Genomic DNA, 14,273 nt, shown 5'->3' on the forward strand with positions numbered 1-14,273 from the left:
AAAGTACTTCTTCAGCTCATGAGTCTGTGGGTCATGGCTGTAGTTTGTGGCTCTTCTGGTCTGGGTGAGGCTTGCTTGTCACCTAGGCATAGGCTTGCTGTTGGCAGGAAGGTCATTCTTCTGGGGCAGCCTACTGTCAGCTGGGGAACGAGGTCCTCCACACGTTCCTCGGGTCCCCCCAGCAGGCTGGCCTCAGCATGTTCTCACAGCGGCGGCGCAAAGGCAAGTGGACAGGCCCCAAAGGGCACTTTCCAGTGGTAGCTCCAGGCGTTGATGGGCATTCTCTGATGAAATGATACTTTTACTTGAGTGTAAATTAGTGGGGACAGATGTTCACCCAGTGGAATATAGATGTTCTCTGTAGATGTGGAGCTGTCCAGTTTAACATGACATTGTGCCTCTTGGTACAGATATAAAGCAAGACTTATTGGGGGAAACTAGGCAAATTAGAAGTCGAGTGTGTGTAGTTCCCTGAACCTTCATTACCCTGTAATCTGTGCTGGACATAAATGGACTCCATGCAGAGAGGAGCCCTGCCCCACTGCTCCACGCGTATGTAAGGAAGTTGGAGGCAGCGACAGGGGAGTTATGCAAATATGTAAGAATGGAAGCTCTCTGTAGAGGAGTGGCCTTATTAGAAAAGGGACCCTCAAGAGCTCATGGGCCAGAATCAGTATATTTCTCCATTGTGCTAACTCAGATCTTTGGAGTCATCTCTCCAATAAGCTACTAAAATGAGGGAGCAAATGAACCTGCAGAGCCATCCAGATTTTTCTTAACCCATCCCTGTCCCTTGGGGTCCTACAACTGGTTAGGTGGGGTGACATATTTATCATGGCAACTAGAGGAGAGAACAAGGACATTTGGGACAGTTTGTCCATATTTGTAATAGGAAAAGAGAGCTGCTCACTTCCCCTTGGACTCTGTGTACTTCCTGGAGTCAGACACGTTCGTACCTGATGAGATCTGTTGTCCCCTTAGGGATGAGCCACATTGTCCTCCTTTCTGGACCCAGGAGTTGCCATTTTGTTACCAATAAACTGAGCAGAGAAGGGTGGCCTAGAATATCTGAGACAAAGTGCCCGAGTTTATCTACACAGATGTGAACAAAATGAACTACCCATCCATTGGTCTGTTGAGGTCAAATCAGGTGCAAGAGCCCGTGAGTGCCTAGCAGCTCAGGGAAGCAGAGCTGATTATCACATGCAACTTGGCTATAGGTGAAGACAGACCAGCTGGCCTTGGAGAGGTCATCAAAGAGTCTGGTACAGGTGGCACGTAATAGAGTCTTTGCAGTTAAGAATGGCTTCTGTAGTTTCTTACTGGGCATCTCAGTCCTTTACGGTCCTTGCATACACATGGCGCATTTAAGCACAGCCCACTGGCCTGTAGGAGAGATGTTGACCGTATGTTTATTGGCTTTTCTCATGTAAGTTTATATAAATGCTTTTTTTTCTCTAGATATGGTTGCTTCATGTAACCATATATGTAACATAAATATTGAGTCTGTAATTAAATAGTTATATGTCTCATGAGTGGTGGGAGTGCACCAAGTATGTGGTATGTCTTTTCTAGTCCAGTGCCAGGTGGTTCAAATACCTGACCATACAGATAGGCCATGAGTGACGGGCCGTGAGCCTTTATACAGATATTATTCAGTCATTCGGGGGTGGTGCACTCTGGCTGGAAGTTCCACATGTCCAGCCCACTGTATGGGGGTCTGCTGCTGTGGGCCACTGGCCATCAGCCGTCACTGGGCGGCTGTAGCATCGCACAGGACCTGTTCATGTTGGAGGCCAGTGGGCTCTTTCATAAGTCGTTCTTGTCAGCTGGCCTATTTTGTACGTGAGGCTGTTACTAAGCCAGCAGTTTATTAGGGAAGGCAGAATTTCTATCTAATGGATGGGCAACCTGTTTGTGAAGATGGCTGAAGGCTTAGGGGCCCTTAATTGGAAGATCCATTTTCTCCTCATCAGGGCTTTCTGGAGCTTGTCCCTTCTATGGAATTTAGTGCAGAATTGCAGGATGAGAATGTCCAGTTGGAGACTTGTTTCAGTTAGGGCTCAGCACTTGCCTCTTAAGAGCAGGAGGAAGTCCTCACATTCAAAGACTCAGAGGTCAGAGGGCCTTGCTAGAGGCCCCAGTCAACTGCATTCAATCCTGGGCACCTGCACTTCCTTGAGGGCTGAAGCAGAGGCTCTGGGTAAGGCATCTTACTGCAGCCTGACCGCTTCCAGAATATTTGTTAGGACCTTTACTCAAATGTGCCACATGGCTGATGGCATGGGGTGGGGACTGTAGGAATATTGGCAGGTTTGGGATGTACTGTCCCTAATAGCCATAATGCAAAGCAGCCAGTTTGGGTGTGGGACCGCTTCTTTTGCACTTGGTGGCCACTACAAAGTTTGTATATTTGTTGATGAAATAACTCCTTGTATTGTGACTCAGCTTCCGGAGACAGCTACTTGGGATGCAGTTTACTTGGGTGTTGTCCTCATTCGGGGCCCATCTGTCTTTTGTCAGCTGTGCTCGGGGGGCATGTGCTGCAGCGAAGGCAGTTTTCCCTGTGGAGCCGTCATGGAAATGCCTGCATATCCGCCAACAGGTCACATTATACCAGGTGGGTCCAGTCCTCTGATGCTCTATCACAGGAGAATTCAGGGTGATAAAACTGTGTACCAGATACTATGTCAGGGGAAGGCAAACTGATCCCCACGCCCCTAGCCCACCCCCAGGGATCTAAAAAAGAAAGTGTTGGCAATACACTAGGCTGCAAACCAGGACACTCATTCGCTTTGATGTTGGGCCCTGTGGAAATGAATGACCATGTTCTTTAAGCTTCCATAGTCTACTGTAATGTCCCAGCTCCCACTGGCCTGACAAGAGTGCTCAACTTAAAGGGAGCTTTGAACTTTGCGTAGCATGCTGGCTGCACAAAACAAACCCTGGTGTGAGAAGACCATGCACCTTTTCTTGTCCCAGGAAGAGGCGTTGTTTCAATGGTTGGACTTGGCAGGGTTTATGGGTAAACACCAATTTGCTCTGCATCTGACTGACACATGAGCCCCCAACAGGGTCCCAACAAATGTCCAATGAATGGATCCTGTGAGCAAATTCTTGCAAAAGAACAGCAAGCAGAGTCTAGACTGACCGACCAAACTTCCACAGAACCACAAAGTACAGCTGCTCTCTGGTAAGCTTAGGAACATTTGGGGCTGCCTCCAGGGTGGGGTTGAACTGCAGACCCAGTCCCATACCTGGTTCCAGTCCCTGCTTGTCCCACCACTGTAATTGTCCAGCCTGAGTCGAATCAGCTCAGCCTCAGGTCCTGGCTCCACAGGAGCAAGGGAATCCACTCTAGGGTTTGGTGGCTGCTACTCAGAGCCCCCTCGCTGCCCCCGCTCCCCCAGCGATGCCTGTCCATCACTCCCTTGGCTTTTAATCATAAAAATACATGCGTCTGTGATGCGTTTTTTCCTGGGATACCTTTTTTCTGGCATTCAGTGGCCTCATTACCCAGGATTTTAATTTTGTAGGGAATCCACTTCCTGTTCAAATGACTTGTCTGTTAGAGTTCTAGTAGCTTTCTGCCCCCCACTCCCACCCCCTCAGGGGCTACAGGTCTCTCTCCTTCAGGCCCCTTGCCTTTCACCTCTCCCCCTGGCTGTATGTTTTCTTTCCTTGGGCCACTGCCACCAGAGTGGGTGACCAGATGTACCACCCAGAGCTTTGACCCTGGGCATTATTTCCCTTCACTGCTGTCTTCTGGCCTGAGTAAGGCCATCGGTGCAGGCCACCTCATTTTCGGCTTACCCCTCGTATCCAGCTGAGCCACCTGTGTGGAGTGAAACAGGAAAGGAGAGTGAGCCAACACAAGGATGCGTCACTGAGCTGGCCACCACTGTGTGATTCCCTGCTGGTCCCATAGGAATACCCTTGGAGAGGCTATATAAAACCCACCTCAGGACATCCGGTCCCAGGAGAGGGGGACAAATGTCCCCACTGATTCCCGTGTCCCATTGGCCAATATTACCACACAAGGCAGGCACTCTCCCCCACTTTCCAGCTGCCCACGTGTGTGGGCTGAATGCCTCCTATGGCAGCATCTACAGCCAAGCTTCAGCATAACAGTCACGAGGTGTCCCTGGAGGCCTGAAGCAGGGTGTCACAGTCCTTGCCGGGCTGGCTGTGCAGCAGTAGCTGAATCAAGAAATCAGCGAGGCCAAGAGGATGTAAACTGTTGCATAAAGGGGATGTCTGTTACAGCAATATAGTGGTCAGTGAATAAAGTCCCAAAAGGTTACATACAGCGTGGTGTCCCTGCCATTTAATTATAAATAACTACCGTAATTGCATACATGTAGCTACAGTGGAACTATACATAACGAGCAATGATGTGGTGAATGAAAGATGTAGGAGGTTATCTTGGGAGCGGGAGAGGGGAAATGGGCAGGGTGATGAGAGGGGAAGAATAAAGGTAGCTAAGGCATGAAATTGTCATTGACCAATGATCAGAGTGTGAGAGTGTCATGAAGCCTGGATTACGATTAATCTGTGCTCCTGAGGTCCAAACAAAATGTGCTGCTCGTCCGTGCCGGGATTTCGGGGCCGAAGGGCGGCAGGGCTCCCCGCCGGCCACAAGAGGGCGCGCGCGGCGCAGGGTGAGGGGGCGGGGCCGGGCCTCGGCGTCCCCTGGGGCTCGCGGCTGGTGTTTCGCACCAGGACGGTGTGCGGGGCGGAGGGGTGGCGGCGCGTCCTGCAGGCTGGGCGGCCCCCGGCAGGGTCCTGGGCTTCCCGGGGAAGGCCTACTGTCCTCGTCCACGCCTCCCGGGCTTACCGCGCCTTCTCGCGACCGCCAGGCCGGAGGGCTGCAATGAGCCCTCGCACAGGTTTTGTTTGGCCTCAAGTGTATCTTTTAAAATTAAGTTTATCTGGCAACATTAAAAACCAGGAAATGTGTTGTCTAAGAAATCCAGATTTCCACTGGCCGGTGTCACTTGGGACATTTGGTAGCACTTGGCGGCCAGCCCAGCGGACGACACCGGGCAGCTGCCCCTCCACACGCAGCCCTTGCGGGGGGAGGGAGGGTTTTAAAAATAGTTTCGTGGCGGTTATCACTTTTCAGAACTGGGCCAGTCGCACGCCTCATACCATAACATTTCCTTTTTTGCACAGCTCTATGGAGTTCAAGGTGGTCTTTTAAAAAATTTGCATAGTTTTCTATGTATAATGAAAATACATAGATTTCTATGTATAATGAAAATCCCTTACAGTCCAGCAGTCGCTTCAGTCTCCTTCCAAGCGCCGAAGGCTCCGGGTGTTCTCACGGTGGTCCTCATGAGGGAGCCCCCTCAGCTGTCTGCCCCCTCCGACCTGGGCCGGTGGCCCTTGAAGCCATCTGCTGCGCAGTGGCCAGCCTGGCCGCGCCCTTCATCTCTCGGGTTTCCTTTTCTTTTTAAGCAGAGAAATCCCTTTTTTCAAACTTAATCATATGAAACCCCATTAGATACATCAGGAAATACATTAACATAAATGATCAATTTATAACATTTTCTTATTATAAAAGCCCATAAAAATAATGGAATTAATTTGCAAAGCTCACAGCTTGGATAAGGAGATCATCTTTGGATTCATCCCTTTATCTTGGTCGCGCAGGACGGAGGCATCCCCGCGCCCCGAAGGCAGCGCGCTTTCTGGCGGCCTTGCTCTTGGGCTTCCCTAACTCGGATTCGGAGGCCTGAAGCCCGGCCGCCTGTGCTGGAGGCGGGGTGAGAGGTGCGGCAGGCCTCAGGGTTTGCCCTTGCCGGCCAGAGGGCATGTTTTAAGGTGCCAGCATGTATTTTGCGCATAAAATCAGACATCTGTGAGCCCCCTGAAGCACCTCTGGGAATTCACAGGATGCAGTTCAGAAACCACCACCCAGGGGGGAAGTGGCAGTGGCTGAGGAAGAGTCCCGAGACCTGCTGCGTTCCCACGGCAACTGAAGTTAGTCTTTCACGCTAAGGAAATGGCCTGCGAGGTGGTGGCGGGGGAGAGGGCCAGCTCTGGGTACTGGTGCCCGGCTGGACGCCCAGGCTGAGGGCTGAGAGGGAAGCTGTCTGGAAGAGAATCCTCTAGCACGCGGCTGCGACACCAGGGCCTCCTGCAGGACCACGCTTGTCTCCTTCCCTGGAGCTGTCTGCAGACATCAGGGCCAACTGCTTGTGGACGGTGCCAGCTGGCACGGGCCAGCTCTGGCCTTGCCATCCCAGAGGCCCTGGTGGGGAGCTCACAGGCCAGGCCCAGAAGACAGGCAGACCTGGACTCGGACTCCGGTCCAGCTCTGTCCGTAACCTCCTTCCCCTTGGCTCTCTCCTGGGGCCTCCCTGCTGCCCTGCCAGTGTGCCCAGGGTAGGTGGACTTCCCCGTAGGGCAGTTCTACGGCTACACACCACCTGCCACAGGGAGGGAATCACACCAAAGCCGCTGTCTAGTGCCTCTGGGAGAAGCAGTCTTTCTTGTGGGAAAACATCTGCGGCAGAGGACTGTCTGAGGAAGAGCGTCACCTTCCAGTTTCCACCCTTTCCTCCCCGAGGGCAAGGCCAGCTGCAGGAGGCTCTGGCCAGTGGCTGGCTGCTCTTGGGCGATGTGGGCAGACCGGCTGTGGCCTCCTCTCTCCGCGCCCCTTGCAATCACAGGTGCCGACACCCTTTCCCAGGGCCTCAGGTTGCCCTCGGCATGGCCCCTGCCTCCCATGCACCCAGTCTTACCCCCTCTCCCATCTTTGCTCAGTCCTGCCTGGCTGCAGCGGCTCAGGGAGCCACCTCCCTGTGCTGGGAGCTGGGGCGATGTGGGGAGAGTGTGGGCTACACATGGGCACTGCTCCCGGGGTGAGGGCCTGGTTTAGAGAAGACAGACACATCCCATAGCTTGTATTCCAGGACCGAATGCAGAGCGGTTAGATGATGGCCCCCGCCTCTGTTGGGCTGCGATGCCTACTCCGGGTTGGGTGTGATTGGGTCTCTGTCCTCCCTGCATCCCCCAAATAGTTTTTTCAGCTACTTAGGTGCCTAGAAAGGTTATGCATTGCTTTAAAAAAAATTGTGGTAGAAAGTACATCGAAGTTACTGTTTGAACAATTTCTGGTGTACAGTGCAGTGGCATTACACACATTCACACTGTTGTGCAACTGCCACCACCATGCACCTCCAGGACTTTCATCACCCCAAACGGAAACTGTGCCCACTCAGCACTAACTGCCCCTTTCCCTCCCCACCTACCCTGGCAGCCAGCTCTCCCCTCTCCATCTCTACTCCTGGGCCCTCCTGAAAGTGGAATCATACAGTAGTTGCCCTTTTGTGTCTGGCTCACTTCAGGACCTAACTAACGTCTTCGGGTTCATTCATGTTGGGCGATGTGGGCAGACCACCCACATCCTTCTTTTCTAGGTGGCTTCAGTTGCTTGTGAGTAGTTTTGTCTTGTGTGAACAATACTCCCTTCCACCCTTAATACCAATTTACTTTGAAAATACGCAGATCTTGACGGCCAGCATCTTGTGCATCCTCTACCCCCTCACCTCCAGTGGGGCACATACACCCAGGTGCCCCCAGGGAGCGTCGAGTGCTAGCTTTGTGGGCCCCTTCACTTCATTCCTGGTTTTATAGCCTTCTAGTTGAATAAGAAATCCTGCTGCAATTGGCCAATATTTTATTAAAAAACACACAAACACAAGCACACGACGGTAACGAAGGGAGAAATGGGGAAGGAGATGCGAGCTCTCCTGTTTGGGGACAGACTGACCACATAGCGCTCCTCACAGGCACACCTCACTGAAGAAAGAGGGTATCTTCAAGGCCAGGTTTCTGAGCTAGATGAATTAGGAGATGGCTTTGTTTTTGAAGAGAGGATTTAAGGTAGCTTCACTCCCCTGAGGAATGTGAAGTAGAAGCTCATGTATGCAGGAGTTTCAGAAACCCCTCCACTGTGGTGCTCAGTGGGGTCACAGTCCCTGAGGCAGTTCTAAACGCAGGAGGGAGAGTCCGGATTTCCCTGGAGGCTGCTTTCTTCCCCAAGGAAGCCTGGAGAGAGGGGCTCAGACCAGCCCAGGAGCCCAGGAGGAAGGCGAGGGCCCCTCCTGTATCCACCAGCCTGAGCAGGACTTTGGCACATGAACACAGGTTCTGAAGGGTTTCCTCGGTCCCGGCTCTAAGATCCTCGGGTGAGCTGGCCACGCCTCCTGCGGGGCGGGGCCTCCTGCGGGGCGGGGCCTCCTGCGGTTGGGGACGGGCTCTGGTCATCAGGCGGTTGCGTCTGGGGAAGGAAATGGCAAAGTCAGAACGACTTGCCAGGGCAGGGCCCACCCAGAAGCCACACGAGGGCTGAGCCAGGTTCTGCTCAGTGTCCTTCCTGCCCCAGCCAACTGTCACTGTGCCTATTTTATTCTTTTTGAATACTTTGCTAAAAAAGAAGAAAAAAAATCACGGTGCAGAGGGGCCTCCTCCCATGCCCCTCCCAGCCGGGCTGACCCCACAGACGTGCTCCTACTCCTTTGGCTGTTTCTTTCGGCTCCTCCCCTGGAATGTGAAGTAATATATTTATGCCACTGTTTATACATTTATCACATTTCGACATTACCAGTAACCTGTTTTTTCTTACTTTCTCTAATTTTCTCATCATACATTTTTTTTCTTAAACAGCTTTACAGAGAGAATTCACCATGCAATTCACCTGTTTAAAGTATACATTTCCATGGTTTTCACCTTATTCAGAGCATTTGTGCCAGTGTCACCGCAATTTTGAACATTTCATCACTTTGAAAAGAAACCCCCTACCCATTAGCAGTCACCCACACCCCACCTCCCCCAGCCCTAGGCAACTGCTAGTCCACTTTCCGTCTCTGGATTTGCCGATCCTAGACTTTGTATCAGCAGGTTCCTACACTCTGTGGTCTTTTATGACTGGCTTTTTTAACTCAGCATCCTGGTAAGTTTTTGCCAGAGGACTGGAAGGGAACTGAAGTTCTCATGTGACAACCTTTCTGCAGGGCAACTCAGTCAATATGATGTTCATGCTTTGATAATTTTAATGCATTTTTTAAAAAGACAGAAACAGAGCAAAGAAAGGAAGTGCTGGATCAAAGAAGTGGAAGAATCAAAATAGTTGGTTCAAGCCTTTGGCAATTTTAGCTCTAGAAATTTATTCAAAAGGTAAAAAAAAAGTAGGCATGTGTTTACAATGATGTTCATGAGAGCAGGGTTTAGTAGCAAAGAACTAAAAAAAGAAAACCAAAAAATAAAATGCACTGCCCCTAAAGAGGAGACACGTTAAGTGAACTATGGCACAGATGTACAATGGAGTTACTTCAAGCCTATGAGCGATTAGCAATGAAGAACAGCTAACAACGTGGGGCAATATCTGCACTGTAAGTGGGTTAAGTAGGAGAAAAGGATCAGGTTACAAGATTACACAGTCTGATCTTTTTGATAAAAGCAATATACGTATCTATACACCTATCTCTGTATTTCTATATCTAGCTAACTAGCTAGCTGTCATCTATTCAGACGGACGAAATATAGGACAGATGCCTAGCAGGTGCTATTTCTGGATAGCATGATGATAGATGGTTTTTATTAAAACAACTTTTTTCTTATTTGTATTTTCTAAATGCTCTACATTTCATTCTTGTCATTAGGACACTTATGTAAAGAAAATGCTTCACATCAGAGGCTGAAACATGAGGGGTCCCTGGGTGTGGTGGAGACAGGGGTCCTGGGTATGGCTTTCCTCCCGGGCCCGTGCTCTCACCGCCTCCCCCACAGCAGAGCCGTTCACTGCTGAAGTCCAGAGTGGGCCTCCCTCCCGTTCCCATGTGCTAAGCCCTGCAGCTGTGGTACCTGTAGCAGAGGGAACCTTCTGGGATCATCTGTGTTCAGACACCGGAACTCACCTGTTGACTGGGTCACACACGAAATCTTGTAGGAGAGCCACACACTCGCCAGGCAGAGGAAGGTGGCCATGAAGCCGAAGATCTGCACAGGAGAGAGGGGAGGAGGTTCCCAGGGCTGCTCTCAGGCAGTCCTGGCTGTCTCCTGCTTGAACAATGGCCCGAGGGCGCTGGGGGATCCTTTGACCCAAGCACCTGTCTGGCTCAGGTGCCAGGTGAGGCTGGGGCCCCGGGCAGGCGGCAGCCGGGCCTCGAGGGCGCCCCCTCTGGGCTCTTCTCACTCTTGGCAACTTCAGCACCCAAGTTCTGCTTTAGGTTTGGAGCTGGGCTGGGGCCAAGCCTCTCTACTAATGAAAGAGAAAAGGCTGGAACTGTACATTTTAATTTTAGTTCTAAACATTTTAATGTTCAAATGGATTGTATTGGTGTGGTATTCTTGTCTGCATGGCATTTGTTCTTTCTGGCTTTACAGCTGCTTGAGAGCCAGAAGCTGAGGCCTTGATACCAAGTTTTATGTTTGCACATATTTAAATAACATTAGACTAAAGCAAGCGAAGGCAGTGCTCCTTCCCGAGGCTCCACCCAGTCAGTGCTCAGGACACCTGCCCCAGCCCAGGCCAGCCTCCTCTGCAGACGAGGAACAGGGTGCAGAGAGGGAGAGTGCCTGGTGCCGGCTCATCAGATGGGCGGGAGAGGAGCAGGCACACGCTCTGGTGTCTCTGTCTGCAACTTCGAGGCCTGAAGCCATGTTCCTTGCTGTGGACAACACTGGCAGCTAGAGCAGCTAAAATTCTTTGGGCACTCACCGTGGCCCCCCATGTGCTAAGCCCTGTAGCTGTGGTGGTCCCCTTAATGCTCACCACTCTGCCAGGTTCCCTCCTTATCCCCTCTCATTTTGCAGGTGAAGAAATGGAAGGACAAGACTGTTGAGAATTAGGCTTGGGGTTGATTAATGATTGTGCATTGAGTCCCCTATACAGAATTTTATTGTTGTTAACAACCATTTGATCAATAAATATGAGATATGCCCTCTCAAAAAAAAAAAAAAAAAAAAGAAATGGAAGGACAGAAAATCAACTATTTTGCCCAGGGCCACAGAGCCAGCACAGGCCAGACACAGGATGGGAACCGGGGGTCTGGCTCTGGAGCCCATGCTCTCCCCCGTTGTTGCCCAGGTGCTCCCAGCCTCTCCAAGGGCCTCGGGCAGCTCATGCTGCCGCGTGCACGGCCCAAATCGCTGGCCAGCGTCCAGGAGGACTGGCTCAGGAGCAGCCAGGGCAGGGCTTGGTTTCTGTTCAAGCCTGGCTCCTGGTTTACACAGCAGCTGCCCCCGCTGGCCCACACCCACCGTCCCCTCCCCCAGGTCCCTTTCCTTGGCTCCCTTTGTACTGATTGTCTGCACCACATAATGAGCCATTGGAGCCTGTCCTGGCCTCTCATTGTCTATGCTGAACAATTAGCACACTATATGCCACCCCAGTCTCCAACTGTCTGCACTGCAGAACCAAGCAGTCTATTCCATGGCCACATAATGCCAGCCAAGCCAAAATGCCTCGTTTGCTCGTTGTTCCATGCGCCTCGGCCTCGACTCCTAAGCTAGAACACCATTTTCTCATAAGCAGGGACCATATCTTTTTATTTTTTCTGGCTCCTGTATGGCCCAGACTTTGTCCTAGGCACAAAGACAGTATATGCGATGTGGGGTTTCCTGGGATTCCAGGGCTAACACGGTTATGCACAGCAGCCTGAATCATAAACGCAGTGTGTCAGGCACAGTTCCCTCGATGCTTCTTCCACCAGCCTGCCTGTAGTTGGGCAGGTGACAACCTATAGGCGGGAACCACCCCTCTCCTTAGACTGAAGGGTGGGGTTGGGGGCTGTGGGGGGAGCTGGGGGAGGCGCTTAAGGCCCAGGAGGGCTTAGAGGCCTGGCTGCCTCTCTGCAGTGAAATTCTGCCACACGCTGCCCTGTGGAGGAGAGGGTCCACCTCTCGGGAATGCTGGCGCTAACCCACTCCCAGCCCGAAGTCTGGAGAATCTGGGTGAAGTGTGTAAATGGAAGAGTAACTGTCACACATACGAGCTTCTCTTAAAACTCATTTACAAAATCTTGGGTGCTGATCAGTGAGGCAAATCAGTACTGGCCCATAGGCCACCAAACTAAACCATCAGCTAAATCAGAGATCAGATGACAGGAACCTATGAATCTTCAAATAACAATAACTACATCTATATGTATATACACATATGTACATATGTGTGATAAATATAAAGAGCTTCATGGCACTGTAATTTTATGCATTTCCACGCTACTTCTATTCAGGCTCTCAGATGTGAAAGGTATAGAATATAATTTCCTGGCCTGAATGCTGTTCAAAATCAGAACTTGCAAAGCACGGCCTCATGGTGGATATCACTAACTGACACAGTACTTTGCTCGTGGGCCCCAAAAGGGCCTCGGAATCTTTCTCTGCATAGTGCTGAGCAAATGACTAGAATGGGCATATGAATTAAAACCTGTTTGCCCCATTGAAGTAGGGGCCTGTAAGACAGAGTCCTGGGCCGCCGGGGCCGTCTGAATTTGCCAACAGCTCTGAGGATCCATTTTCTGAGACCCTCTGCTGTGGGCCCATGTTTAAGTCCCTTTGGGAACTGCCGCAGGCTGGATCAAGGTGGGTACTGATTCTGCGAAAGAAAGGCCCTGGAGGACAATCCCTTCACTGCCCCCGTGAGGAAGATCAAGCATCGAAATGAATTCATTCCGGAAGGCTCCCCAAGAACGTCCTCACCGCTCCAGCGACCAGTCCACTCTGGCTGTAACTCTTGGAGGCTGCCACGATGGAGGCGATCAGGAGGAGCAGGGTACCAATTAAATAGTGCAGAAGTTCCTGGGGACAAAACAGAGCAGAGCAGTGGGTGGGGAGGTCCACCCTGGGTTCCGAGAGCGGCGGGCATCAGAAGAGATGAACAGAAGCGGGGGCAGTGGTGCTCCCTCCTCTCCCTGTGAGATGCACGAGAGTGGCGCAGCTCAAGGAGCAGAGGTGCAGGGCTGGCCAGCATGAAGCTTGGCAGGAGAGAAGAGCTGCAGCAGGCAAGAAGAGAGCAGACGAAGGGAAAGGTGGCTTCCCTGTGGGGAGAGAGCTGCCCCCAGCACTGCTTCACTCCTGAGATCAGTGTGTGGACAGCACCCTGACCTCCGGCAGAGCTAAAAGCAGACGAGCCTCTCACAGCCCCGGGCTGGGGAGTCTCAGGGGAGCTTCAGCTCAGGGAGGAAAGCCCCTCAAAGAGGTGTGCGCCTTTGGCTTCTGCTGCAGAGGAAGTTCTGGGCTAACACTGTGCTGGCTATGGTGGCTGCCTGGAGTGCCTGCCCACTCTGAATAGCTGTGGACTTGAGAGGTGCGCGGTCCCCCCAGACTCGGCGCCAGGGCCTGCGGGGAGGTCCGTGGCCCTCAGTGACATGCTGTGAGTGTGTGGAGGGAGCTGGCTTTCTCCCTCCTAAGTCCTCCTGATTTTGTTGTCATTTTGGCTTCCCTCTCCTTTTCTCTCCAGAAGTGTCTCCTCAGGCCAAGCTCTGCCGACGAGTCTACTAGCACAGCTGACCTGCCTTTGCATCTTCCTTGGTCCACGGGGCCATCCATGCCCACCCCACTCACTCTCCAGACAGAAATGGCATCTCTGCGGGCCCCGGAAGAGGTGGAGCCTCTGCACTCAGCATGGTGACACTTCCACCTCCTCCCTCCTCCCCGTTAACCCCAAATCAGAGGAGAATGGGGCTTAGGGCCACTGAGTACTCACTCTGAATCCAGACTGTATCCATTTTCAGTTGTTGTCTGTGAGAATTAGGAAATTATTCCTTCATGAAGTCCTGTCTGTCAGGCAGGCAGCTATTAAATTTTAGAAAAGCATTCCACTTTTAAGCTGCAGCTCCTCTCAAAGCTGTGCAAAATCAAAGACCCTGATTTCTCCCCTAGTGACTAGAAACGTATATCACAAGGTAGACCACAAAGAGCAGATTAGTAACTGGAAGTTCCCTACCTCCAAGAGTCTTACCCACAAAAAAAGAGCAGTATGAGATAGGGAAAAGACTTGGGAGCGAGAAAATGGCCTTGAGAGAGTCTTGAATGGAAGGCACCTAACTAGCACTCTGCCAAAAATGCACAGCTCCCAACTTCCACTCCCCTTCCAGGACACCCTCATTCTTGTGCCACTACTTTTATTCTCTCCTTTGCTTGTTCATTATCAGCATCAGAGAAGCCCAGAGGAGACTGTCCTCAAAGAAAGCAGAAAAGTACCATAATTTGAAAGGGGACTTACAACTTAGGAACACAAAGGAAATTTTTCCCAAAATAAC

The 14,273-nt window shown here is 51.5% G+C and overlaps 1 protein-coding gene across 2 annotated transcripts in view; it reads right to left on the bottom strand.

The window, feature by feature from the left end:
- Positions 1–242: 242 nt before the first annotated feature.
- Positions 243–14,273, bottom strand: part of CMTM7 (CKLF like MARVEL transmembrane domain containing 7) — a 58,099-nt gene continuing 44,068 nt past the window's right edge. The window contains exons 3-5 of one of the 2 annotated variants that reach the window (XM_036891987.2): positions 12,712–12,810; positions 9,927–10,008; positions 243–1,386 (exon numbers count right to left, since the gene is read on the bottom strand). In XM_036891987.2, coding sequence (XP_036747882.2) covers positions 1,340–1,386; positions 9,927–10,008; positions 12,712–12,810 — 228 coding nt within the window. In that variant the 3' untranslated portion in view covers positions 243–1,339. Of the gene's footprint in view, positions 1,387–7,670; positions 8,291–9,926; positions 10,009–12,711; positions 12,811–14,273 lie in introns of those variants that run through there. The other variant, XM_036891997.2, reaches the window with a different exon arrangement.

This window comes from Manis pentadactyla, chromosome 14 (genome assembly GCF_030020395.1).
Source record: "Manis pentadactyla isolate mManPen7 chromosome 14, mManPen7.hap1, whole genome shotgun sequence".
NCBI classification, from domain to species: domain Eukaryota; kingdom Metazoa; phylum Chordata; class Mammalia; order Pholidota; family Manidae; genus Manis; species Manis pentadactyla.